Here is a 27,429-nt window from a genome sequence, read left to right on the forward strand (position 1 = left end):
CAGATATCTAATGGCAGTCAGTGTGCCATTGTCTAGCCTGTAGAGGTCTGTGCGTCCCTCCATGGATATGCCTCCCCAAACCATCACTGACCCACCACCAAAACAGTAATGCTGAACGATGTTACAGGCAGCATAGCGTTTTCCACGACTTTTCCTTTAAGGTCTGTCACGTGCTCAGGGTGAACCTGCTCTCATCTGTGAAAAGCACAGGGTGTCAGTGGCAGACCTGCCAATTCTGGTGTTCAATGGCAAATGGCAATCAAACTCTGTGGTGCTGGGTAGTGAGCACAGGGCCCACTAGAGGATGTCTGGCCCTCAGGCCACCCTCATGAAGTCTGTTTCTGATTGTTTGGTCAGAGACATTCACACCAGTGGCCTGCTGGAGGTCATTTTATAGGGCTCTGGCAGTGCTTATCCTGTTCCTCCTTGCACAAAGGAGCAGATGCTGGTCCTGCTGATGTGTTAACGACCTTCTATGGCCCTGTCCAGCTCTCCTAAAATAATTGCCTGTCTCTTGGAATCTCCTCCATGCTCCTTAGACTGTGCTGGGAGGCACAACAAACCTCCTGGCAATGGCATGTATTGATGTGCCATCCTGGAGGAGTTGGACTGCCTGTGCAACCTCTGTAGGGTCCAGGTATCTCCTCATGCTAAAAGTAGTGACCACTCATCCTAGCCAAATGCAAAACTAGTGAAAAACAGTCAGAAAAGATGAGTAGGGAAAAAAACGTCAGTGGCCTTCACCTGTAAAACCATTTCTGTTTTGGGGGTCGTCTCATGGTTGCCCATCTAGTGCACCCGTTAATTTTATTAACACCGAAGCAGCTGAAACAGATTAACAACCCCCTCTGCTACTTAACTGACCAGAACAATATCCCAGGAGTTTAATTGACTTGATGCTATACTCTGAATAAAAAGTGTTCCTTTCATTTTTTTGAGCTGTGTATAATGTTTCATTGCAGCTTAACATCAGTGTTTGATTGTTGCCATGCAAGCAAAAGCAGGCCGTGTATCCTTTTGGGCTTTAAAGCAGTAGTAAACCGCAGGAAATGTTTTTTTTTTCAAAAATCCCCTGCAATGACTTGCCTTAAAACGAAGTCCTCCAGCGGCACGCTGTCACTGCTGACAGGTCTGCCATCTACACCCAGTCTTCCTTCTGGGTTCACGAATTCTGGCCATCTGACTGGCTGGGCTGCAATACCATCAGTCCTGGGCCATGGGACAGTACTCTGAAGGAATGGCATGGGTAATGCCGTTCAGAGTGCACATTTCGGCTCTAAAAGTGAATGTCTCCTAAACGGTGCATGTTTTAGAAGATATTCATTTTACTTTCAGGTAAGCTTACCTGCAGGTAAAAGTTTAACAAAAAAAAGAAGTTTACTACCACTTTTAAGTGACCAAATTTGGAACATGTAGTTTTGTGGTATAAATTTGCTAAATGCAAAAAATTATTGCAGTTGTTTGCTTTAAATGTTAAATAGTATTTCTCTCCAGAGTCTACCTTTTTTAAATTACTATTTTCATACCAAGGATTTTTTTTATAGTTCTAGTTCTATAGTTATATTGGCGAAAAGATAGATGGGTTGTTTTGTACACATGCAGTACTTGGATCTAAAAATTCCTCCACTCCCCACTGAGTGCTTGTAATTTTTACTGTGCACAGATGGTCAGAATGCTAAAGCTTCAATTTTGCATTCTGTAATTGTATTTTACATTAAATTCTGTTTGAGAGTTTTTATATCAGTTGGGGTGAAATCTGAAATTGGTGTCTGAACTCTGGAACCAGTTAGTTATTGCGGGTGTACATTTTTCTTTTTATTTATATTTTGTAGGGTTATTCTTACTCATATTTAGTACAAAAGTATTGTTGGACATGTGAAACTTAATCCACGATGCCCCTGCAGTTTCCAGAACTTCCGTGGAGCTTTGCTGGCTCAAAACCTTGTGATTTCTAAAATGGAATTTTCCTGTGTGCATTTGTCTTCTGATGTGTGTGTAGTCAGTAGCTTTCTTACTTGTCAGCATGGTTTCTACAACTTTCTAACAGTGATGAGAAAGTTAAAACCTAAGTAAAAACGGATTAATTGGATGCTTCACAAATACGCTGTCTAGAAAATAAAGACCATATTAGGAATAGTGGTATAGACAACTCTAGCGTTGTATTAAAACATAGCCAAACAAAAGTGTAATCAATTGGAGTCTACCAGATCTTAGATGTCATGGCTGGATTAGTTTCCTTTTTTCCCTTTTTATTTTTACCTCAATCTTACAATTGAATTTTTGACCAAGGGTGGCAGTTCTCACTTGCTCTGCTGTACCAATGGAGTTGCAGCGTTGTCGTCATAGGACTGGACTATTTTACAGAGCACCTCCACATCATCCTAATGTATGGAGAAGGTGTTCTGTAGCCAACAAAAAGAACTGTAAATGCTAACTAATAATCGTTTGCAAAGAGACATTGAGATACATGGCAGGATCAAACAAACTTAGCACAAGGCTTTCAATGCTTTATCAATTCAAGCGTAAGCAAATACTTAAAGTTTGTTAGGGTTTGCATCATGGAAATGTATCCTTCTCATGAATGTTGGCTTTACTAAATCATAAAAAGTACTTCCTACTTGTCACAAATGTAAATTGTTGCAGAGTTCCCTTGAGTAAGATAAAGACTAGGGAATCTAGATTACTTGGTCATTGGCAATCATATGCTTTGAAAGGGTTTTACCATTTTGGCCTGTGAAGAGTCAATAGTTTTCAGTTACAGACCCTATTTAGTAGATGCAAAGCTGAATTAGAATGATTATGCGGAGATTGACGTTTGCTTAGGAATACATACGGGGCATGTTTACCACAAGGCAAACCAGGTGTTTGCCTTGGGCGGCATTTTTCAGGGGGGCAACACTGCCCCCCCCCCTTCCCCAGAAGAAGGGACATACGTGGCAGGTGACAGAGGATGGGGACCAGGTGAGGCACTGCCTGAGCTCTGCCAAGGGATTCGAGTGAGGCTGATAAAGCAGGTAAAGGCCATCTCGCGGCCCCACACAAGGACGACTCTGGGCTTTCCTGACCATGTCTCTGGGGATGGCTGGCTGCTTTTATTTCAGAGGTGAGTGGTGGAGGAACATCTTTATCCTCTCTCTCTCCTCTCTTTTTTAAGATTGTCTGTCTGTCTGTCTGTCTGTCATCTCTGAATCTAAAATAAGGTATGTAATGACAACATATTGTAATTCATTTCATTAGAATGTTGATTGGGGGGAGGAAGAAACTGGGAAGGCAAAATATAAACTTCAGCTATAAGTCACACACAGTTGGTGATTAATATTAGTGTTGCCTAGGGCAGCACAAAAACAAAATAAACCACTGAGTACACATATAGGAGCACACAAAACTAGGACTGCACATAGTTCTCTAAAATATTTGGCTTAAATGGGAGTTTTATGTCTTTTGAGTTAGAAATTAGTGTATTTCAGAGTTCCTATCATGCCTTTTGCAAAAAGTGACGTCATTTGACAAGATATTTGAATGCCCTTAATGGAAAAAGACAGTTGTTGTAGGCATATACCTCATTGCGAACATACAAATGTTAATGATCAATACCAAACTGATTAGCTGGAAAAGAAATTGCTTTGTAAACTGAATAAAACTGGGTCAGGGACAAACATATTTAAAGCGGAGTTGCACCCTTTTTTCATGATCCTTGCCATACAATGCCCACCTGCAGAACAGTCTGTTATGGGATATTTTTATTTATTTCTTTTACAAAAAGCTTTATTGAATAATAAGCAAAGATTAACAGACAATCGTAGCAAAACTTCAATGACCAACAGTTACATATTACAATAAATGCAGGGAAGCTGGTGCAAGGCATGTATTGATAAAAGCAAAATCTGAAAAGTTTACATAGGTGCCTTGAGGGAAGGGATGGGGAGGGAGATTGGGAGGGAACGGGTAACAGACCTTTGTGGATCAATGATAATGTAAACTCCAAAAGGAAGTATTGCTACATCAACATTATAATAAACAGGAAAGGCCCGAGAAATGGCCGCATCAATTTTTATTTATTTCTAAATACCTTTTTTTGCTGTCAGTATCCTGCACGTCCGGTCGCCTAGGCAATTTTGTCATTAGGCGAATCCCTAGGACTCTTGGGAAATCCCAGGTGTCTTTGGGAAGCCTAATGGTGAAGTCTTGCGGTATTTATTGACTGGAAGTGACGTTATCAGGTGGAATGATTGACAGGTTGCCATACCAATGGGGCGGGATCTTGCGTCTCCGCCTCCATTGTTATGGCAACCTACAAACAGTGTGCCGTGCTGTGTCCTTACAGCGCAAGCACGAAATCAGGAGGTGCGTGCTGGGTAGCAGCTGCACCAAATCCAGAAGAAAGTAGGAACTGGCTTCAGATGCCCACATTAGTAATGGCCGCCGCCTGCCTGCTGGGATCCTGCTGAGGAATGTCACATTTACAAGTAAGCAAACGACATACACTTAGAACACTGTCCTAATTATATACTGCAACTGAAGAGAATCACGGAGATGCTTTTTGTAGAAAAGTGCCGAGGAGACTGGAACTCCGCTTTAAAAGGTGCTACCACACTGGATGTTGCTATGCTCACTTTTGCCAAGTTCAGCCACTGCAAGACACAAACTGGTTATTTCTTTATCAGTATAGATTGCGATAGAGGAATCAAAATTCAGCCGGTTCAGTGACTGGTTTAATTCCAATCCCTGTATGGCTGCTCCTGCTTGACAGAAGTAATTCTAAAGGTCCATGTATTCTGACAGCGGAGTGTTGTTGGAATACAGTGTCTCAGTGCGGAGGATTCCTCCATTCACCTTGCTTGTGTGGTTGATGGAGGAAATGTTTTGTTTGTTTTTTCTCTAACAGCCTGCTAACTGGCCCGAAAAAAAAAGTAATCTCTGGCCAGCTTAAAGAGTATGTACACCCACCATTTTATATTCCTGATATGTGCCTACTGTATCATGTACTTGTATGGAAAAGTATCTTGTTCTTTGTATTCCTTTGTGTGAAATCACTGGTGTTTCTGCCAGTCCCTCTGCTTTCTCATCAAAAACTGACCACACCTGGCATGAGAGCACAGCGTGGTCAGTTCTCTACCTATGTTAGGAACTTAGTCTGCTCTTCCTCAATGATTAGACTAATGCTCACACGTACCCTCACACTGTCATTCACTGGGAAGTTCAGTGTAATGCTGTTTCTCCTCCCCCCTTTTTTTTTTCTTTTTCTATGGTGATACTCAAATGTTTTGCCTTTCTTTTCTCTTTTAAACTAAATGGGTTGTTTTACGAGATAAGGGTTACATATACTTTAGGTTCTTTCAAGGCTACATTTTGTGGCAGAGTGTGCATCTGTAGAAGAGGTTGGGAGGAAGACAGACAAGATTGAGGGCCAGCAGTGCTGTTGTCAGGTACACAAACTGAGTTTAGGGAATGAGAAATATATCAAGCTTTCTTCCCTTCAACACTGGAAGATGTCCACTGTCACTGCTATTGGCTCGGAAGTGATAGAAATCACTACAACTCTGGTATACCTCTCTAGTCCAACTGTTTTGTCAAAGTGGTCTTCTATTGCAACCAAAAAGCCATTTCTCTAATGTGTAAGTAAAGTCAAACAACTCCACTATCCATGAAAATACAGACTGGGGTGTAGAAAAATGGCTTCAGCTGCTCCAGACTGATGAGTCAGATTTTGAAATCTTTGACCCTGACTGAAGGCAGTTTCACTTGAAGGGCTGAAGAAAGATGATTGTGGCCAAATTCATAAACACCTATTTACTATCCTGAAACAAATGGTGTGTCATTACCACACACCAGTCTAGGACAGAAGGAAATTAGACTAGGTCTAGGGTGGCAAGTTACCCAAGAAGCTTTGTTTTTAATAACTTATTACATAAGAACTCTCAAACTGCATGCAAGCATACCTAGGGGAGTGGCTATTGAATGGTGGACGGTAATCACAGCAAATGTGTTTGTCAGAGGCTGGTCATAGCAAAGATGCTCTTTTTTTTAAAAGCATTCACACAATTAACATTTTATACAATCTCTTTCAAAAATGAATTAACCACTTGCCCTCCAGAGGATTTACCCCCATTCCTGACCAGGCCATTTTTGCGATATGACGCTTTGTTACTGTAACGGACAATTGCGTGGTCATGCAGTGCTGTGCATAAATGAAATTAATGTAATTTTTGCCCACAAATAAAGCTTTCTTTTGATGGTATTTGATCACCTGTGCGGTTTTTATTTTTTGTGCTATAAATAAAAAAAAAATTGACAATTTTGGAAAAAAAAACTTTATTTTTTACTTTTTGCTATAAAAAATATCCAGTGAAAAATATGTAAAAAATCAAATTTTGTCATAAATATAAATCTATCTTAGTAGCATATTTGTGGTTTAAAGTTTGGAGTTAACAAAAAAAGCAAATGTGCATACCCACCTCTATGCTGCAGCATTGGTGTGATGCTCCAGTTGTCCCACATCAGCTGTAAGCCCAAGAACTGAGTGGTTTCAAAGCTTTGGCCATACATCTTTGAATGATGCATTTGCTTTGAAAAAATATTTTCTTTCTGGGCCAATTAAAGTGTGAAATAATGCACAGGCTGTCCACTTCACTCATTAAAGCCCAACTGAAACCTCTGTATTTGATACTTTAATGCAGTCAAGCTGCTCAGGATGCTAAGAGCACAGTTGATTGAAGCAGTGTACGAAAGACCTGGTTTAATGGCTAAAACGAGCTGCTGTCCAACTTTCTAGCGATGAGTATTTTAAACCCTTGCTGCAGCATTTATGTAAATCCAAACCGAGTAAAGCTTTACTGTAGTTGTGCTTTAATTCCCACACCCCCTTAGAGATTTATTTTTCTTTAATTTGAATTGGTCTAGATTAGATAGTCTGAGCTAAGAAATCTATTTGATGTTTTGTACTGCACTGCTCGACATTGAAGTATTGGCCATTGCACCATGCAATAAAAGGTCATGCACCTATTTGGATTTGCTGTTTCTACATATAAACCTCCTAGAACCATTTGCAGTTATGAAAGCCTAATAGTCTGTGTTCTTTTTGTAAACCACAGATTTCCTGTGCTCAGCAGTATGCTGCAGGGAAAGGCCATTGTACTCTGTGAGAGCAGTGGTCTCTTTAATGTGGCCTGACAAGCGCCCTGCCATGTTAGACATACAGTGCTTCAATCCACAAACCACACTCCCTGCTGCGTGATTTGATTTGTTTCAAACAATCCTTCAGTTAGAATTTTATTTTGGCTGTGTCAAAAGTCTTTTTATTAATATAATTGCTTCAAATGACCGCACTAAACATTACCAGTAAACAATCATTCTATTAAATACGTGGACATATACCATCTTTCTTTACATTCTCTTGTAGTGCTCCCCTGGTTTTTTTTTTTTTTTTTGGTGATATTAAACAGAACCATTTATACTAGGGGCTGGCATCTCGTCGACTGCAGTCTACCTGTTGATCATGAACAGGTCAGGTCCATCACCCCCCTCCTTCCCCCAGCCTCCTCAGCTGCTGTCATCCTCTGTGCACAGTGGAGAGCGGAAGGCAGCACAGCTCAGGACAGAAGGCAGGAGGAGGAGCTGGCCAAATTAACTTTTCATATTAACCCACAGGTGATTGGTTGCTAGGTTGGTCCTATCAACCAATTACCAGCTTGTTAATATGAAAAGTTCATCAGCTCCTCCTCCTGCCCTCCGTCCTGAGCTGTGCTGTTCTCCATAGCAGTGACTTCTAGCCTCCCCCTTCCTCCCACAAGCAGCGTCCTTCCCTCCCATGGACAGGTATTTCAAATTCTGAATTCCCAGCAAGTGGCTGGGGATTAGGATTTTTCTGCCCCCCCAACCGTGATGTCCTAAGGCAAGGCAACTGCCTAAGCAGCCTTACTTATGCTGACTCTTAGGGCACCAGGGCAGGGAGGCGGCAGAAAAATCACAGTACCCAGCCACTTGCTGGGAATTCAGATTTTTAAAATACCTGCCTTCTGACTATCCCCTTTGTCCTCCCTGGAGCATCTGAAAGCTAGCATCTCCTCCTGGCTCTCCCACCAGTGTACGGTTACTGAAGAAGGAAAATCCAGGGAATCGGTTCTAGTAATTGCCTCCCCCGCTGCCCCTCTAATCCTTGTTTCTACTCTTTCTAGTGCCCAGACCCTCCCCCAAGTGCTCCCCTTTCAAATGGGCTCCTAAGAAAAAAAAAAAGTGAAAAATAATAAATAAAATTGTAAAAATAAAAACTACTGACACTATCCACTGCTCTACTGACTGATGCTGTCCATTTTTAAGGTAGGCTGCTTGTATTTTTATAGTGACATTTGTTTTATTATATTTTTCTACTTTTCTTTTCTTTAGTTAGGCCTTGCTAGTAATTTTTTTTTTTTTTTTTTTTTTAATGGGCTAAACCTGGTGATCTTTGATCTTTCTTGTTGTTCAGGTAGATTTCCACCCCTCAAAGGTTGCCTACCCCTGGTTTATGCAGAATATTAAAGTGGTTGTAAAGGCTATCTATATATACAGTGTGTGTGCGTGTATATATAAATGTATATATTTTATTACAAACATGTATACTCCTCTGCTCTGTGCAATTATATTGCACAGAGTGGCCCCGAACCTCACCTTCTGGGGTCATCTGCCAGTGCTGTTGGCACCTCCTTTTCTTTGTGTACTCCCATAAATAAGCTGCTTCCTGTGATGGCAGACCTGCAGGCTCACTTGACTTTTCTCTTCCTTCTCTTCCCCTTTAAACATGTGCATGAACCCTAACTTGAGTTAAAGTATTTCATTTGCCAGCAGTAGGGGTTCTTTTTATGCTAAAATCTAATTCACTTTAATAGTATTAGCTTTAAATAGTAGCTGATGAAAATCCGATAAAGCTCGGCATGTAAATTGCCTTCATTGTATCAGAGCTCCCATGGTCATACCTCAAAGATAGGCAACAAATTAGACTTTTAATTGGTGCAATTCTGGCATGTCTAATTAACAGCAGGTTAATGAATTATATTTAAACACTTTGAAATGCATGCTTTGTTGGTTGTTCCCAACCATGTTCCTCTCAGTGTGTTGTGATCACTGTCCAACCTGGAACAAACACTGTCTGATTTTGAGCTGCAAATAAATTCTCATATTCTGTAAGGCAATTTGTTGCGCTGATTTTACAGCTGATCCAGTATCAAAGTCTTAATTTTTCCTTGGTGCTGTTATTAAGAGTTATGAGCAGTTAAAGATCTGCTCTAGTCAAAATTAAGAATTAAGCCTCAAGACACATACTGAAAACAGAACCTACCAGCCTCAACCTTACAAATTGTCATTGTAGCAATAAATCAAACCGAGATCCATTATTTTAACCACTTGCTGCCTCGCTGCTGTACTTTTACTGCGGTGGGGTGGCACGGTCACGTGCTGTGATTGGCCACAACACAAGTTTGTCAACTGATTTCAGCCAATGATTTTGGTGGAAGTTGGCTGATTGACTTTTTTCCAATCACACACAGAATTCTGCATTCTGTGTACAGGGAATAGTGATCTTGCTGTTTTCCTTGCAAAGCAAGGAGGAAAATGTCCATACAGTAAAGTAAAAGCGGCACATATTACACACATTAAACTTGTTAGGCACACAGTTAACCCCTTCACAGCTAGTGTCAGTACAGTGACAGTGTACAGCACAGGTGTCAAACTGCGGCCCTCCAGTTGTTCAGGAACTACAAGTCCCATCATGCCTCTGCCTTTTGGGAATCATGCTTGTAACTGTCAGCCTTGCAATGCCTCATGGGATTTGTGTTTTTGCAACAGCTCGAGGGCTGCAGTTTGACACCTCTGGTGTACAGTATTTGCACTGATCACAGTATTAGTGTTACTATTGATGTTGGTGTCATTCAGTTAGTGTACCTCCAAGCCAGCGTCCATTAGCAACAGATTGCCCACCACAATATCACAGTCTTATTGTAAGTCGCTGATTATCACCGTCATTACCAGTATAGCGTCACACTTGCGTAAATTCCAGTGTGTGTGTGTGTATGTGTATATATATATATATATATATATATATATATATATATATATATATATATATTTCTAAAAAATCATAGCTTGTACGTTCTAGAACTTTCACACAAACCAATTAACTGCTTGCCGCCCAGCCACTGTAGATATACGGCGGCAGGGCGGCACTCGCAGGCAAAACCACGTTTTAAAACGTGTGTTTTGTAAACAAATAGGGGGCGCGCGGCCACCCTATCTGTCCCGCCGATCACCGCCGCAGATGTGAGTTGCCGGGTCACAGCCGGTCCTTAGCGGCTATGTCCCGGCGATCGGCGGCAAACAGTGACAGACAGCACAGCTGCAGTAGCTGTGCTGTCTGTCACTTCCCTGTCAGCTCGAGGATGAGCTGATCGAGAGAACAGTTTCTCTTTCTCGATCAGCCTTGTCCTGTCCAGTACACACCCCCGCCCCCTAGTAAAACACTCCCCTCACTCCTATAACCCTTCCCTGCAAAATAAAGTTAACCCCTTCCTCCCCATTGCCATTAGTACAGTGTCAGTGTTTTTTTTTTTTTTTTTTTGCACTGATCACTATATTAGTGTTTTTGGGGATGTCAGTGACCCCAAGTCAGTACCCCCCAATGTCAGAATGTCTGCCGCAGTCCCGCCATAAGTCGCTGGTCGCTGCCATAAGTCCCTGATCACCGCCATAATTCGCTGATCGCCGCCATGATTAGTATACAAAAAACCCTAAAAATTCCAGTATCTTTCCCGCCATTTGTAAACGCTATAACTTTCACGTAAACCAATTAATTTACATGTCTTGGTTTTTTTTTTAGCAAAGACATGTCGCGGAATGAATTTTGGCAGAAATTTATGACTAAATTTGATTTTTGCATTTTTTTTTTTTACTGAACATGTTTTATAGCAAAAAGTCCAAAATATTGTTTTTTTTTCCTCAAAATTGTCAGCCTTTTTTTTTTTTTTTATAGCGCAAAAAATAAAAACTGCACAGGCGATCAAATACCACCGAAAGAAAGCTCAATTTGTGGGGAAAAAAAAGGATGTAAATTTCATTTATGTACCATATTGCATGACCGCGCAATTGTCCGTTAAATTAGCGCAGCGCTGTATAGCAGAAAAATGGCGTAAATTGCAGTATCTATACCATAGTTTGTAGACGCTATAACTTCCACACAAAGCAATCAATATACACTTATTGGGATTATTTTTACCAAAAACATGTAGCAGAATACATTTTGGCCTAAATTTATAACCAACTTTGAGTTTACTATATATTTTTTATAGCTGAAAGTAAAAAAATATTGTCTTTCTTCAAAATTTTTGGCCTTTTTTTGTTTATAGCGTGAAAAATAAAAAGCGCACAGGTGATCAAATTACACCGAAAGAAAGCTCTATTTGTGTGAAAAAAAGTACGTAAATTTCTATTGGGTGCAGCATTGCATGACCGCACAATTATCAGTTGAAATTAGTGCAGCGCCGAGTAGCAAAAAGAGGCCTGGTCATTAAGGGGGGTAAATCCTCTGAAGCTCAAGTGGTTAATATACACTACTACTATACTATTGTTTTTGTTTTTTGTTTTTTTACTACAAAGACTGGTAGCATTTTGGCCTACATTTTATGAAGAAATGTTATTTGTTTATTGGATATGTTTTATATCAGAATATAATATAATCAGTTATATGTTTATAACAAATTAGAAAACGTGGTTTTTCTTTTCCCAATTTTTTTTATTTAGAATATAAAAAAAAAACGGTGATCAATTACCACCAAAAGAAAGCCCTATTTGTCTGAAAAAAATGATAGAAGTTTCATTTGGGTTCAGTGTTGCATGACTGCGCAATTACCAGATAAAGTAGCGCAGTGCTGTATGGCAAAAAAAAAAAATGCTCTAGTCATGAAGGGGTTAAAACCCTCTTGAGGCCACATGGTTAAATATGTATTTTAGGGTCTTTTCTGGCTATTTCATCTGAATCCTTTTTTATTTGTTCACCAGTTGATTTTAGCTGGTATGGCACAAAGAGTTCTACCACCATCTTCAGCTTCTGATTCCTGGAAATTTTGAGATAATACCATTTGTAAATGGTATAAATTATGAACATTTTTGCAGTTTTAAAGTATATTAAAAACTATATATTTAGATTGTAAAGCACAGCACAAACTCTTGGTGCTATATAAATCCTGTATAATTATAAATTAGGGAGGTGAAATGGGTATAACCATTTGTTGACATACTGTAGCTTTATAAGAAATTAAGAAATAGATGGAATTTATTATTAAAGGTACTTGTGAATGTACAATATACAGTCAGGTCCATAAATATTGGGACATCGACACAATTCTAACATTTTTGGCTCTCTACACCACCACAATGGATTTGAAATGAAACAAACAAGATGTGCTTTAACTGCAGACTGTCAGCTTTAATTTGAGGGTATTTACTTCCAAATCAGGTGAACGGTGAAGGAATTACAACAGTTTGCATATGTGCCTCCCACTTGTTAAGGGACCAAAAGTAATGGGACAGAATAATAATCATCAATCAAATTTTCACTTTTTAATACTTGGTTGCAAATCCTTTGCAGTCAATTACAGCCTGAAGTCTGGAACGCATAGACATCACCAGACGCTGGGTTTCATCCCTGGGGATGCTCTGCCAGGCCTCTACTGCAACTGTCTTCAGTTCCTGCTTGTTCTTGGGGCATTTTCCCTTCAGTTTTGTCTTCAGCAAGTGAAATGCATGCTCAATTGGATTCAGGTCAGGTGATTGACTTGGCCATTGCATAACATTCCACTTCTTTCCCTTAAAAAACTCTTTGGTTGCTTTTGCAGTATGCTTTGGGTCATTGTCCATCTGCACTGTGAAGCGGCGTCCAATGAGTTGTGAAGCATTTGGCTGAATATGAGCAGATAATATTGCCCGAAACACTTCAGAATTCATCCTGCTGCTTTTGTCAGCAGTCACATCATCAATAAATACAAGAGAACCAGTTCCATTGGCAGCCATACATGCCCACGCCATGACACTACCACCACCATGCTTCACTGATGAGATGGTATGCTTAGGATCATGAGCAGTTCCTTTCCTTCTCCATACTCTTCTCTTCCCATCACTCTGGTACAAGTTGATCTTGGTCTCATCTGTCCTTAGGATGTTGTTCCAGAACTGTGAAGGCTTTTTTAGATGTCGTTTGGCAAACTCTAATCTGGCCTTCCTGTTTTTGAGGCTCACCAATGGTTTACATCTTGTGGTGAACCCTCTGTATTCACTCTGGTGAAGTCTTCTCTTGATTGTTGACTTTGGCACACATACACCTACCTCCTGGAGAGTGTTCCTGATCTGGCCAACTGTTGTAAAGGGTGTTTTCTTCACCAGAAAAAATTCTTTGGTCATCCACCACAGTTGTTTTCCGTGGTCTTCCGGGTCTTTTGGTGTTGCTGAGCTCACCGGTGCGTTCTTTCTTTTTAAGAATGTTCCAAACAGTTGTTTTGGCCACGCCTATTGTTTTTGCTATCTCTCTGATGGGTTTGTTTTGTTTTTTCAGCCTAATGATGGCTTGATTCACTGATAGTGACAGCTCTTTGGATCTCATCTTGAGAGTTGACAGCAACAGATTCCAAATGTAAATAGCACACTTGAAATGAACTCTGGACCTTTTATCTGCTCATTGTAATTGGGATAATGAGGGACTAACACACACCTGGCCATGGAACAGCTGAGAAGCCAATTGTCCCATTACTTTTGGTCCCTTAACAAGTGGGAGGCACATATGTAAACTGTTGTAATTCCTACACCGTTCACCTGATTTGGATGTAAATACCCTCAAATTAAAGCTGACAGTCTGCAGTTAAAGCACATCTTGTTCGTTTCATTTCAAATCCATTGTGGTGGTGTATAGAGCCAAAAATGTTAGAATTGTGTCGATATCCCAATATTTATGGACCTGACTGTATATGCAAAGTATTGCATAAATTAACAGTCCTATGCATTAATCCTTAACCCTGAAGGAGCTTACAATCTAGGGTCCCTAACTCACATTCATACATACACATTCTAGGGACAATTTAGACAGAAACCAATGAACCTACCAGTATGTGTTTGGAGTGTTGGAGGAAATCGGAGTACCTGGAGGAAAACCATGCAGGCACAGATTCGAACCAATGACCATAGTGCTGCCAAGTGGAGGTGCTAACCATGTAGCGACTGTGCTGCCCATAGCTTTGTTTTCTTTAAAAAAAAAAAAAAAAAAAAAAAAAAAGGGTTTCTATCTTTCCGTGGTATGCTGGATTTATGATTTTCCAGTTGTGGGGCATTGTAGAGTCTGCTGTAACATGGGTATTCCAGTTAATACAGGATTCCAACTCTGTTTCCTCATCGGCACTCTCCCATGGTGGCCTCCTCTGGACTCGCTCACCAAGAGCCAGTGGATGAAAAGGGGGCGGAGTCGGACTTCTTCTTTCCCCACAAAGCACGTTCCAGGTTCCTCCTGCCCCTCCGTCTCTGTCCCTCCGCTCTTTTGAAGTGCAATGTATTCATCTCTTTTCTCCTGTTTGTCTGAGGATTGCAATCATCTACCGGCCTCCGAGCCCAGTTTCACGCTTTCTTGATGACTTTTTGGCATGACTACTGTACTTTCTCTCCTCTGAGGTGCCTTCCATCATCTTCAGTAACTTTAACATCTCAGTCAATGTTAACACCTCAGCCACATCTCAGCTACTCCACCTAACTTCCTCTTTTAACCTAACACAATGGGCACAATCCAACACCCACTCTAATGGCAACACCCTCGACCTTTAATTCTCCCACCTATGCACTCCCTGTAACCTCTAACACCCATTTTCCTCCCTCTGATCACAACTTTATCAGCTCCACACTCTCCCTGTCTCCTTCCTCCCATGCCTCCAGCCAGCAAACCGTTACCTGTAGAAACCTCCAACACCTGAACCCTGACCTTCTTTACTCTGCCACTGAGTGCCTCTGATAAAATTGCACTCCTATCCTGCCCAGACCTGGCCACATCTGCCTACAACAACCATCTATCATCCTCCCTGGACGCTCTTGCACCTCTCTCTACATGCAGAACTAGGCCTCTCCTGTCACAACCCTGGCACACAGATGACACTAGAAGTCTCAAGAGACTCAGCCGCGCTCTTGAGCGAGCATGGCTTAAAACTAAATTCCTGAAAGACTTTACCCTCTGCAAATCCGCTCTTCTCAAATACAACTCAGGCCTCCACACTGCTAAGCAAACCTACTACAACACTCATCAAAACCCTCTCATCCAATCTTTGTCAACTCTTTACTACCAAAAATTCCTTACTCCACCCCGCACTGCATCCATCCACCCACCAACTTACTTACTGCACAGGAGATTGCTAGTCATTTCTAGAACAAGATCAACACAATTCATGATGAGATCTCCAGTGTCTTCCTCCAACCAACATACCAGGTCCAACACCACACTCAACACTCCTCCTTTGGCCCGGTTACCACCAAGCAAGTTACCGAACTCCTTTCCAAGGCCACTTCACCACCTGTCCACTCACGATTATTGCAGCCTCCTTCCTGCTCTATCCTAAACTCTCTAACATCCTCTCACTCTCCATGGGCACTTTTCCCTCCCTGCTCAAACATGCACTGGTTACCCCTATCCTCAAAAAAAGAAAAAAACCCTTGCTGGACCCCACCTTTTTGAATAACTTAAGACCCATCTCCCTTCTCCCGTTTGCCTCCAAGCTTCTCGAGCGCCTTGTTCACAACCGTATGAACTGCTACCTCACCGACAACAACCTTCTTGATCCCCGACAGTCTGGCTTCTGCCCACAACATTCCACTGAAACTGCCCTACTAAAACTCACTAACGACCTACTAACTGCTAAAACCAATGGCCATTACTCCATACTCGTACTCCTTGACCGCTTTGCTGCCTTTGTCACAGTCGACCACCCGCTCCTCCTCAGTAAACTCCACTCCATCGGCCTCCGTGACTCTGCTCTCTCTTGGTTCTCCTCTTACTTTTCTCAGCGCACTTTCAGCGTCTCAACTCTTCCTCCGCTCCTCTCCCTCCATTGGGGTACCCCAAGGTTTTGTCCTTGGGCCCCTCCTTTTTTCTCTCTACACCTCCTCCCTGGGCCAATTGATAACCTCCCATGGCTTCCAATACCACCTCTATGCTGATGACACCCAGATCTATCTCTCTACTCCCCATCTCACCCCCTCAATCTCCTCGCATATCACAGATCTACTAAGCGACATATCAGCATGGACGTCACATCACTATCTCAAACTCAATCTTTCAAAAACTGAGCTTGTACTATTTCCTCCTCCCCAATCCCTCACTCACGACTTTACCATTAAGATCAACAGCACAACCATTGGTCCTTCCCCTCATTCCAGGGTGCTAGGCGTAATCCTAGACTCTGATCTCTCCTTTGGGTCCCACATCCAATCACTGGCTAAATTCTGCCGCTTCAACCTCCGGAACATTTCCAAAATCCTCCCCTTTCTGACCAATAACACCACAAAACTTATCCATGCCTTGTTTATCCTCCCTTGATTACTGCAACTCCCTCCTCACTGGTCTACTGTTACACAGGTTATCCCCCCTTCAGTCTATTATGAATGCTGCTGCTAGACTCATAAACCTTACCAACCGATCTGTGACTGCTGCCCCTCTCTGCCAATCCCTTCACTGGCTTCCACTAACCTAACATATAAAATTCAAAATACTAACCACAGCATACAAAGCCATTCACAACACTGCCCCCAGTTACAACACCAATCTCATCCACAGATATCGCCCACTCCGCTCCTCCCAAGACATCTTCCTCTCCAGCTCCCTTATCTCCTCCCACGCTTGCCTCCAGGACTTCTCCAGAGCATCTCCCATCCTCTGGAACTCCTTACCACAGTATGTCCAGTCAGCCCTTACCCTGTCTGCCTTTAGACGATCTTTGAAAACTCACTTATTTAGGGAAGCCTACCCCACCTCCACCTAAGAACTGTACTTGATTCACCTCCACCAGATCATCCCCCAGCTATCACCTTTTTCAGCACCTCCCCCTTCCTTTTAGATTGTAAGCTCCACGACCAGGGCCCTCATATTCCTTCTGTACTGAAAATGTATTGTAATTGTACTGTCTCCCATATATTGTAAAGCTCTGCGCAAACTGTTGGCGCTATATAAATCCTGTATAATAATAATAATACAAGATTTAGTGACAGGTTATCTTTTTTAACCAATTTCCAACTGCCCTATAACAGATGTATTTCTACAGGCCGCTCTGTGCGAAAGTGCGTGCGTAAAAACACATGCTGATCGACTAAGGGCTCATGTACATGGGGCAGTTGGAAAAATCTTCTGAATGATGAAAACTGACTGCTGGAAAACGTAGGCTAAAAAACGTCTGTTTAGTCGCGTTTGCATACCGTATTTTATGTGTGTTTGCGTTTAGAAACGGTTTTAGAAGATAACCTCAGGAGACCTTTCCGAATGCACTGAAAAATAGTGAAACTTTACCACTTTCAGACATTTTGAGAGGAATAGAGAGCAGAAGCAGAGAGAGCAGTATGTGTTGATTACCTGTCTTTTCTGGTTGTATTCACTATGGATCCCATAATGAGCATAATGCGGCATATTCTACCATTTTTTTTCCTTCACGCGAAACCTGGAACTGATTGCGCTGGTGTACTAGGTCCATTTGAATACATGGAAACCGCTTTGCATGCATTTCTGATGATGAAAAAAGGCTCTGGATGTGGAACAGTTAACCGCTTATAAACACAGTTAACCGCGTTTGAAATGTCAGTAAAATCTACTCCTGAACGCAAGTTTGGTGCGTTCAAAGAAATGACTGTAAACTTAACTGCCTGTAAACGACTATGTGTACATGGACACATAGGAAAACATTAGGGAGAATTCAGGGGCTGCTGAAAAACACGCTGAACAGCTCCTGAACGTCAGTTTAGGAGCTGCAGTGTACATGAGCAAGACAGAGCTGTGTCCTGTCAGCGGCAATGTGCTGGAGTTTGTTTCCCTGCTAAGCAGGGAATAAAATCCAGAACATTACCTAGTAAAAACACAACTCTGGTGTACACATAAACACTGGCTAGGCATACAGTTAACCCTTTGATCACCCTAGATGTTTAACCCCTTCCCAGCCAGTGTAATTAATACAGTGACAGTATATATTTTTAGCACTGAATATTGTATTATTGTCACTGGTTCCTGCAAAATGTCAATGTCAGATTATCTATAAGGTGCTGAATGCTGCTATTGCTAGTATAAAAAATAAAATAAACATGCCAGTATATATACTGTAGTTTGCAGACGCTATTCCTTGCGCAAACCAGTTAATATACTCTTATTGGGATTTGTTTTTTGCCAAAAATACATAGTAGAATATATATTTGTCTACATTTATGAAGACATATTTTTTTCATATTTTTTGATATGTTTTATAGCAGAAAGTAAAATTATATACGGTATGTATGTATATGTGTATATACAGTATATGTGTGTGTGTTTATTTATATATAGATAGTCAGGGTTTTTTTTTTGTTCTATAGCTCAAAAAACCCAGTGGCAATAAAATACCAGCAAAAGAAAGCTCTAATTGTGGGGGAAAAAAGTGACTAATTTCATTTATGTGCAGTGTTGCATGACAACTCAATTGTCAGTTACATAAGGCAGTACTGTATAGCAAAAAATGGCCTGGTCATGAAGGGATGTAAATCTTCTGGAGGTCAGGTGGTTAAAGTAGTAGTTTTCACAGTAAGTAAGCTTTCCTTTCTCCATGCTGGAGAACACTATTCAGTCTATACTAGTCCATAGCTTGAGGTATTGCTTTAGGAATCAATGTCTCCATACTGCTAAAAGTTTTTTTTTTTTTTTTTTTTGTGACATTATATCCTGTATCTTATTGCTTTTTTCCCATCTTCAGTTTTATTTGATCTTTTTTAAATGCATGTTATTTCATTTGGGGGGAAAAAACAACCCTTTGTATGCTCTTGCAATACAAAAAAATATTTTTCAGTTCATTCTAATATGTAGCTGGACTTCCTAGAAATATCTAGGACAAAGTAGTTATCTTAATTAGACATCTTAATTGGTTTTATTCTCTCCCACTTTATAGAATAAATGGTTCCTTTGGGTTTAAACTCTTCTGTGTTTCTTTAACCTTTTAATACATTTAAAAGTTGTCTTGTATCAGGTATGGTGAGTTGCCTTTATCAGAACATTTTTGCTTTCTAAAGCTTTCACAAGTACTTTAAAGGAGGCTGTTTGTTGTGCCTTATGTCATGTCATATGCTATCAAATGACTTCTGACTTCTGGAACACAAGGATTTATTGAGCCTAATTATTTAGTCCACAGCACCATTTAGCACTTTGCTTTGTACTGGGTTACACTACCCAGAGTGTTGCCTGCACCCAACTTTGCAGATCATTTTCTTTATTTCTTTTATCTTTGACTGCTTCAGAGCAGATTAGAGTTGGAGCCATTTCTCACAACTTGTTGTTCTCAACTGCCACTGATGTTCCACTAGTGTGTGTGTGTATGTGTGTCTATGTGTGTCTGACTGTTCAGTAGCCTCAACGACTATTGCATTATAATGTTCTCGCATGTATGGGTCCAAGCAGAAATTCTATAAATTTCACGAATATTCTAGAAAGGCACTAGAGCATTTTATTTTGTTTTTATTATTACAATGTGCAAGCTGAAATTGATCACCTTTAGGCTACGTTCACACTAGTCTTGTGTGCTGGCAGCAGAGAGGCGTTTGGGAAGGGTTTTTACTGCTTCCCAAACGCCTCTGTCAATTCTGCACATTACAGCACATGGTGCTGTTCTAACGGGAGTGTTTGCGTCGCGGCAAAACGGACGCCTCTGGTCGAGCCAGGAGGCTTTGAAGCCTTTTATTATCGTCTATGGTGCCGCTCCGCAAACGCCCGTCCGGCGGTTGCGACGCGTTTGCGGGGCGTTTGCGGAGCGGTAACACCACTCAAACTGTATTATAGGCGTTTGTGGGGCGTTATTAACGCTCGGCAAACGCCTAGCAACCGCCACTAAACCACGCATGTGGCGTTTGCCGAGCGTTAAACGCTCCACAAACGCCGGACCAACGCTTGCCAAACGCTATAGGGGCCCTTAGTCTCCATTCACACTAAGGAGTTTAAAATCACGGGCACAAATGACAAGCGCATCGCGATTGTGCAAACAAAATTGCGGGACGCGTGATGCCCATAAAAGGTTTCGGGGCCGTTTTTTGGGTGTTGCACATCCGATTTTGTTTGCGCGATCGCTACGTGTTTTTCCGTCATGGCAAAAAAAGTGCATTTTTAGATGCTATTGAAATGAAGGTCACCTGAACATACGAATGTGCGTTTTCACATCTCAGCACATTTTCGAATCGCGGCGATTCCACTTGTAATCTGAAACATCCTAATGTGAATGGAGCCTACAGGCTCCGTGCACACTAGCGGTTTTTTAAGCTCCTAGAAGCTGCTTATCAGCATTTTTTTTCTGTTCCTAGAAGCTAGTGTTCTCTTATTTGTTCATGCACACTGTTAGACTAGTAGCATTTTTTTTTTTTTTTTCAAGCTTCAGCATTTAGGAGCAGAAAGAGTTTTCAGAAGCTTTTTTTTTTTCTGCCATAAAAATAAACTGAATGCTCCTAAACACTAAAACGCTCCTAACAGCTTTTTTTTTTTTTTTTAGCATTTTGCTAATCAAACTCAAACACTACTAAAAGAAAAAAATGTTACCAGCGGTTTTTGAGCTTAAAAACGAACAAAAAAGCGTGCATGGAGCCTTACCATGTGTAAGTGTTTATGTATTCTAATACCTGTATATTTGTTGACTATTTTGCAGGTCCAAGATGGGCTTCATGGAATTTGGGAGTATTTATCTGCATCAGGTGTGCTGGAATCCATCGAAACCTTGGTGTTCATATATCAAGAGTTAAATCTGTGAACCTGGATCAATGGACCCCAGAACAGATTCAGGTAATAAGTGCTCTATTTTTTGATCATACTTGGAATTCTTTTGATGTTTCTTTGAAAAGTCCTTTTCAGATTTAGTAGAATTTCATGTATAACACAGCAGCAATTTATTTTCAAGTAGAGCAACATCTTGGACCTTGCATACCATATTTTTTTGTTTTGAAATGTATATACAGTATGTGTATGACGTACAATATTTAATCTGTTTTTTCCCTGACTGTTCCTGCGTTGAGAAAAATATGTTGACTGGCTTTAACCCCTCTTGAAAACGTTGGATGCCAGCCTGCAATGCAATACCAATAACTTTGATACGTTTACAGACCAAAAAAAAAAGATGAATCGGTGAATGAATTTTGTTGGGTTTTACATTTACCTCTTCAGATCTCTTTCAGGATAGGGATGAATTTAATAGCTCAGACAAGTTCATCGTGCTAAATAGAAAGTATGTATGAGTTGTTAGATGATATTACTGCATCCATTTAATACTCTCCTACCAAAAAAGATTTGCAGTGGCAGATATTTCTGACGGTGGCACAGAGTCTTCTCCATCTGACACAGACTCCCTGTGATACTGCCATGATTTTATGGTTTGTCAGATTATCTTGAGTGGTAAGCAGAGCTGCAGCCAGATCATACGAATATTGCATTTGACTTCTGACAGTAATTCTCAACTATGGTATTTTGACAGAGGAAATGTTAAGGTGAAAATAAACAATTTTCTGCTCACTAGCAAACTTTGTTTGGGAGAAAATGTGATTTAAAGGAACATATTTTAAAATACAGAGATCACTCAAAAAAATAAAAGCTTCTAGCAAATATTTAAATGTGTTCTATCACTTGTTTTGTACCTTTTGATAGTTTTCTTTGCTTCTTTACAGTTAAAGAAGGCTGTGATGAAAGAAATATGCAGCCTGAGTCAACGACTCTAAAAAAAATATGGGGCACAGGTAGTCAGAATGCCAGATATGCATACTTGTCCTATCGCAGGGATATTGTTTAAAGGGTTAATATCATTAGATATGCACGCCACCCAGAGAATTAGCATGTAGAAATAAGATGAACAGCAATGGAAGCCCACCTACCCTTTTGTCAAGATAGGTTTCCTGTAATGATACATCATTTTAGCATCATAGCTAGGGTCCTTTTAACAGCCAATTCAATATAAATGGGCTTTCAGTGCACAAATTTATTTTAATTTTTTTTACTTTTATTATGCACCGCTGCCGTTCACTCTGCGCTAATACTCTTTGGCGAAGCTGCATTATGGAGATTTATTTGAGGTACCACTGAAAATGAAAGGCACTGCAACACATTGCACCATGCTTGCTACATTGTTGCAAATTACAAAAATGCACACTTCTCTATCATCCATTGAGAGATGCAGCTTTTTTTATTAGGAACCATTTACAGGTTTAAATAACACTAAATACAAATAAAGGCCAGCACCTTTATGATTATAACCCCTCCCACCTTACACCTACTCAGTTACGCTTGGTGGCCTCAGGAGAATGGATGTCTCCTATTTTGCTATTTTTTTTTTTTTCATTTGAATTGAAAGACTTTTAAACTATCAACAACTATTAGTAGTTTCAGGCAGGATATTGGAAATCCTGCTTTTTGAAAAATCACAACTGGGATGTTCTCAGCCACTTGCAGTGGCAAGTGGTTGCAGAACCTTTTTTCTGCAGAGTTAAACCCTTTGTACACTGCTCATGTCTAGAAGTTCTCCTGGGGGGATTGGGTAGCTACTTTAATAAAAATACATAACCTATTGTTTGATACAACCTTTCAGACACTAAACAGAAAGGTAATCACCCTGCAGTTGTGTGGAGATCTTCTGTTGAAGACCTTATCTGCACTATGTACGAGGTTGAACTTGGCAAAGGAAAATATTGTACTTTTTGTACTTCTCAGTTGGAATCACTGGTGTTGACTCCTATTAATATTATTCCTACATCCTCTGGTTACTTTACCTATCTTACATCTTAAGTATTTTGTCCTGATATGAAAGTTTTTATGGCTTGGTCTGTGCTACTTGTTGGTCTTCCTGGTCGTAAGGGACAGTGAATTCTTGTACAGAGATGCCTAACATCTCAGTCTGTCCTTGATCATCCAGAGGACTCCTTGTTGGTCGCTGACTCAGTTCCTTTTGCTAAAGAAGGAACAGACCCCAACCAGTTGAATTTCAGTTAGCAGTTTTTTCACTAAAACAGAGGAAATTGATTTCTTTTCTACTCGTTCCATTTTAAGGTTAGGGGATGCCACCTGCGACGTATGCGGCATCAGACCCCCAGCCCTTCTCACTAACTCGTGAACAAAGGACTAGCCAATCTAAAATGCGCTGTCACGTGCATAACAATACCATGCTCAGCTGCACCCTGCACAAAGATTTTCCAGCTAATGGACCACAATCTATGTACCTGCAGCCTGAGAGCGATATAGAGCGTTGAGAGAGTTAATTACGCAATTAACCCTTCACACTGCCACCACTGCCTTTTTGTAGAGAAAATGAGGAAACTCGCCAATATTAGCAATAACACTATGATGTTTGAATAAGCGTCTATATACACAATGTCACCGCAGACAGAGGTATATAGAGGGTTAAAAACACACAGTAGCGCTCTTCAGAGACAGGGATTCTTAGTTTGCATTAAAGAACTTTTAGAAACAGTTCAACACTTTTCAGAAAATAAGATTTCTTACTAAAAAGGTCAAAATGGTGCAATAAATATATTTACAGAAAAAGACGTAGCATAAATTAGCAGATGCTAATTTCAGCTGAAAGATTCTGCAGCTGGTTCTAAAATGTCCTTGTCTTCCGTTGTTCCGTTGAGCCAGTGGCCGAGCCAAGTGGTGTGTGTCTATAGAGACGCATACAGCCTGGCTCAGGAGTGTGCCTGCACAACCACATGGCTTGCTATGGGGGCACTCAGAAGAGAGGAGCAGACAGCACCGACGGGGGACCACCAAACAAGAGTTAATGGAGAGTACTGTGCAATATGTTGCACAGAGAAGGTAAGTATAACATCTTTTATTTTATAGTGTAAAAAAAAAATTGTCTTTGCAAACACTTTAAATACAGACGTATTCCCCTTAAAGGGAAACTTTACCCTTATGATAAAGATTACAGCAAAGGCACGTTTAGAAATTAAAAACAGGTTATTATAGATATTTGCAGGCTTTCTATCGTTTCCATTCCTATTTTTGTTTCCTCCTTTTTGGTCATTTTTACTAAGGGCAGATGAATCCATATCCCTTTATTCTTTCACTTCCTGGAGCTCTGCCTAAAACTCTGGGTCTGTCTCCTTGTACATGTGACAGGAACTTCCCAGAATGCAGCTTTGTGTCCCTAGTTACATCACCACTGCATCCAGAAACTAGGAATTGAAAAAAAAGAGTAATTCTAAGTAAAAGAAAAACAATTTTTTAACTAATGAATGGAAATTATTTCATATCAGTATGCAGAGCCATATGCTGATGTGATTTTTAGTGAAGGGGGGAAAGGTCCACTTTAAGCACAGAAGTCTTTCATTTTCAGGAAAATGGTGGATCTAGAGGTTGAACAAAGTGGTATATTGGTTCTCTGCCCTTTACCTTTAATTTCCTAGCACTTTTCATTGTTCCTATGATGCCAGAGGTCCAAGCTTCTCCATTACTCTGCTTGGATTGAGGCCCTTTATAATGCCATAAATCCTAAGTGCGTTGCCTGTAGCTTATCTTAATCTCAACCATCTATTTCCCAAAAGTTTTATGTTTGTGCCTTTTTGTGCTTCGCTCTTGTCAGACGTGAGCCGCATATTTATGCGCTAGGTGCCATTAGCGGAATAAGTCTAATCTCCCGACACAGCAGCTGTGAAATGAAATGGCAATGCCTGGGAGGAGAGTATAGCATCAGTGCACACTAGAGGCCCCATGAGTGGGTCCTTTACTCACCCTAGAGGAAAGCGTCTGAAATCTCTTCAAGCATTTAACTAGTTATGAACACCCTTTTTCTCTATTCAGAACATGTGCTTTTTGTCTCACTGTGTAGTTGAAAATAAATATTGCTGAAGCATAATTTATAATGAATTATGGTACATTTAATTTAAGTTGAAAACTGAAAGTGATGTTTGATTTTACTTTTGAACTAGAAAAGATTATTAAGAGATGCCATAAAAGCTAATACAAGTTGAATTCACAGCACTCACAACATTTAGAGTAACGCACTCGGGCTTTTATAATGAATTTGTATTTTGATGGAATTCTTCCTTCCAGGTCAAAACTAATTCTTGTCTTAACACATGTTAATGCATCTCAAAGTGGCATGAGGCTGAATGTACAAGGCTAACTAACCAGGATAAGGTACCTTTTTTCAGCCCAATGTCATCAGAAAATGACATTCACATGTCTGAAGTAAAGCTCTTTACTTTTGTGTTTTTAAGCTTTATGAATTGAGCATAGTGTTGCAAACCTTTCAGGTGATTCAAACAGGATCTCAAACGGGTGTGGAAATGAAAAAAAAAAAAACTACTTGTCCAAGGGACTAAATCGGGGTTCCAATCCCTTTTGACAGCAATAAGCAATGACAGGTACTCCTTTTGGAGAGATCTGGGGTCAATAAGACCCCAGATCCCTCCTCTGCCCTTTAAAAGCATTTGATCACATCAAAATCGGGTGATCAAATGCTTTCCATTTTTAAAAATGGTGCCGGGGAAATCAGTGGTGATGTATGGTCATTTTTTTTCCTATATCATAGAGGTGGACAGAGTGGTTCTGGTTGTGAGCCAGTTGGTTGATCAGGTGTCCCATGGGATGGGACGGGACTGCTCGCCAGGGCTTTTTTTTTTTTTTTCTCTTAGAGAATAGGTGCAGGAACTGAACCACGCCATCAACACACCACTACCTAACAGTGGGAGGGTCCTAATGGAGCATTGCTAAATACCAGTAGTGCGTACTGCACAGGGCAGGGTTCAGGAGTGCACTGCGTGCAGGGTTCAGGAGTGCACTGCATGCAGAGTGTAAAGTTCATGAGTGTGCTACGTACAGAGTGCAAAGTTCATGGGTGAGTTGCATACAGAGTGCAGGGCTCAGGAATGCACATCTCACAGGACAGTTTACAACCCACCCTTCTAGTACAGAGCCCTCCTCTCTCCCCCACCTACAGTGTATCCAAGAGAGGGGCTGCTGCAGAATAGCAGCTGCAACTTGCAGTAGGAGTGCAATGTTAAGTGGGGAGAGGGAGCATTAGGGCTAAGAGGTGATTGGGGATGACATTGGTGCCAAGTTAATGAGGCATTGGTGCTAAATGGGGGGAGGGGACAATGTGCTAACTTCTGATGTGGGGGAGAGGGGGGACATTGAGGATTAGGGGAGGAAGAGGAGGAACATCAGGGATAAGTGGGAGAAGAGGGGGACATTTGGGATAAGTGGGAGAAGAGGGGACATTTGGGATGAGGGGGACATTTGAGATAAGTGGGAGAAGAGGGGGACATTGGGGATAAGTGGGGAAGAGGGAGGGCATTAGGGATAAGTGGGGGGAGAGAAGGAACATTATGAATTAGAGGAGGACATTGGGGATAAGTGGGAGAGGAGGGATGACATTGGGGATGAGAGAGGATGGGGGGGGGGCACTGGGGATTAGTGGAGGGAGAGGAGGAACATTGGGGATAAGTGAGGGGGAGAGGAGGACATTCAGGATATGTGGAGGGGTGGGGGGAGGACATTTGGGATGGGAGGGGAAGTGGGGGACATTTGGGATAACTGGGGGGGGGGGCATATGGGATACGGTGGTTTTTTTTTTCTTTTTTTTTCTTATTTTTCCTCCTCTCAGTACAATGGCGAGACCAACATCTAGAGTTTGAAAAGATTTCCACAGTGCAATTTGCAAATATTGTAGAAGAAATATTCTTTAAAAAAATGCTACAAGTATGACAAAAGACATCCTTGCATGCCAGAGGGGCCCTAAAGACCTTAACAAATACTTTATGGAATTAAATGATGGGGACCATCATGAAAGAGAGGGTAGCCTTTCCCTCACTTTCATTCCAGAAACATGATTTCTGCTGCTTCTGGATCATCACAAATTTTAAAAAGCAAGTTTTAGTTTTTTTTTTTACTGAATAAGCTGTACTTTTATATCACTGTGTTTCACGTTCCCAGTGTAAAAAAAAAAAAACTGAATTTGTACAAACTACTCCACACTGAATTTTCAGGTTTTTTCCAAGAAAAAAAACGGGAAAACATTTTTTTTGTCTCATGGCTTCAAATTTCTGGAAATTTTACATCTCTGGGCTAACCACACTTTCCCAAGAGTCTCCTGATATTGGTCTGGTATCAATTAACTCTTGTGTACAAATTTACATTTTTCATAAAAATAAGAAGAAAATGTTGAAAGAGAAAAGTACAGACTATTTGGGTGT

The 27,429-nt window shown here is 40.9% G+C and overlaps 1 protein-coding gene across 2 annotated transcripts in view; it reads left to right on the forward strand.

The window, feature by feature from the left end:
* The window catches only part of SMAP1 (small ArfGAP 1), a 369,562-nt gene that overhangs the window by 76,970 nt on the left and 265,163 nt on the right, over positions 1-27,429 (forward strand). For both annotated transcript variants that reach the window (XM_089681336.1, XM_089681337.1), the window contains exon 2: positions 20,901-21,034. In XM_089681336.1, the coding sequence (XP_089537462.1) occupies positions 20,901-21,034 (134 nt within the window). The remainder of the gene's footprint in view (positions 1-20,900; positions 21,035-27,429) is intronic.

The sequence above is a fragment of the Staurois parvus genome, unplaced genomic scaffold (assembly GCF_062004578.1).
Source record: "Staurois parvus isolate SC_StPar_1 unplaced genomic scaffold, SC_StPar_1.0 ptg000264l, whole genome shotgun sequence".
NCBI classification, from domain to species: domain Eukaryota; kingdom Metazoa; phylum Chordata; class Amphibia; order Anura; family Ranidae; genus Staurois; species Staurois parvus.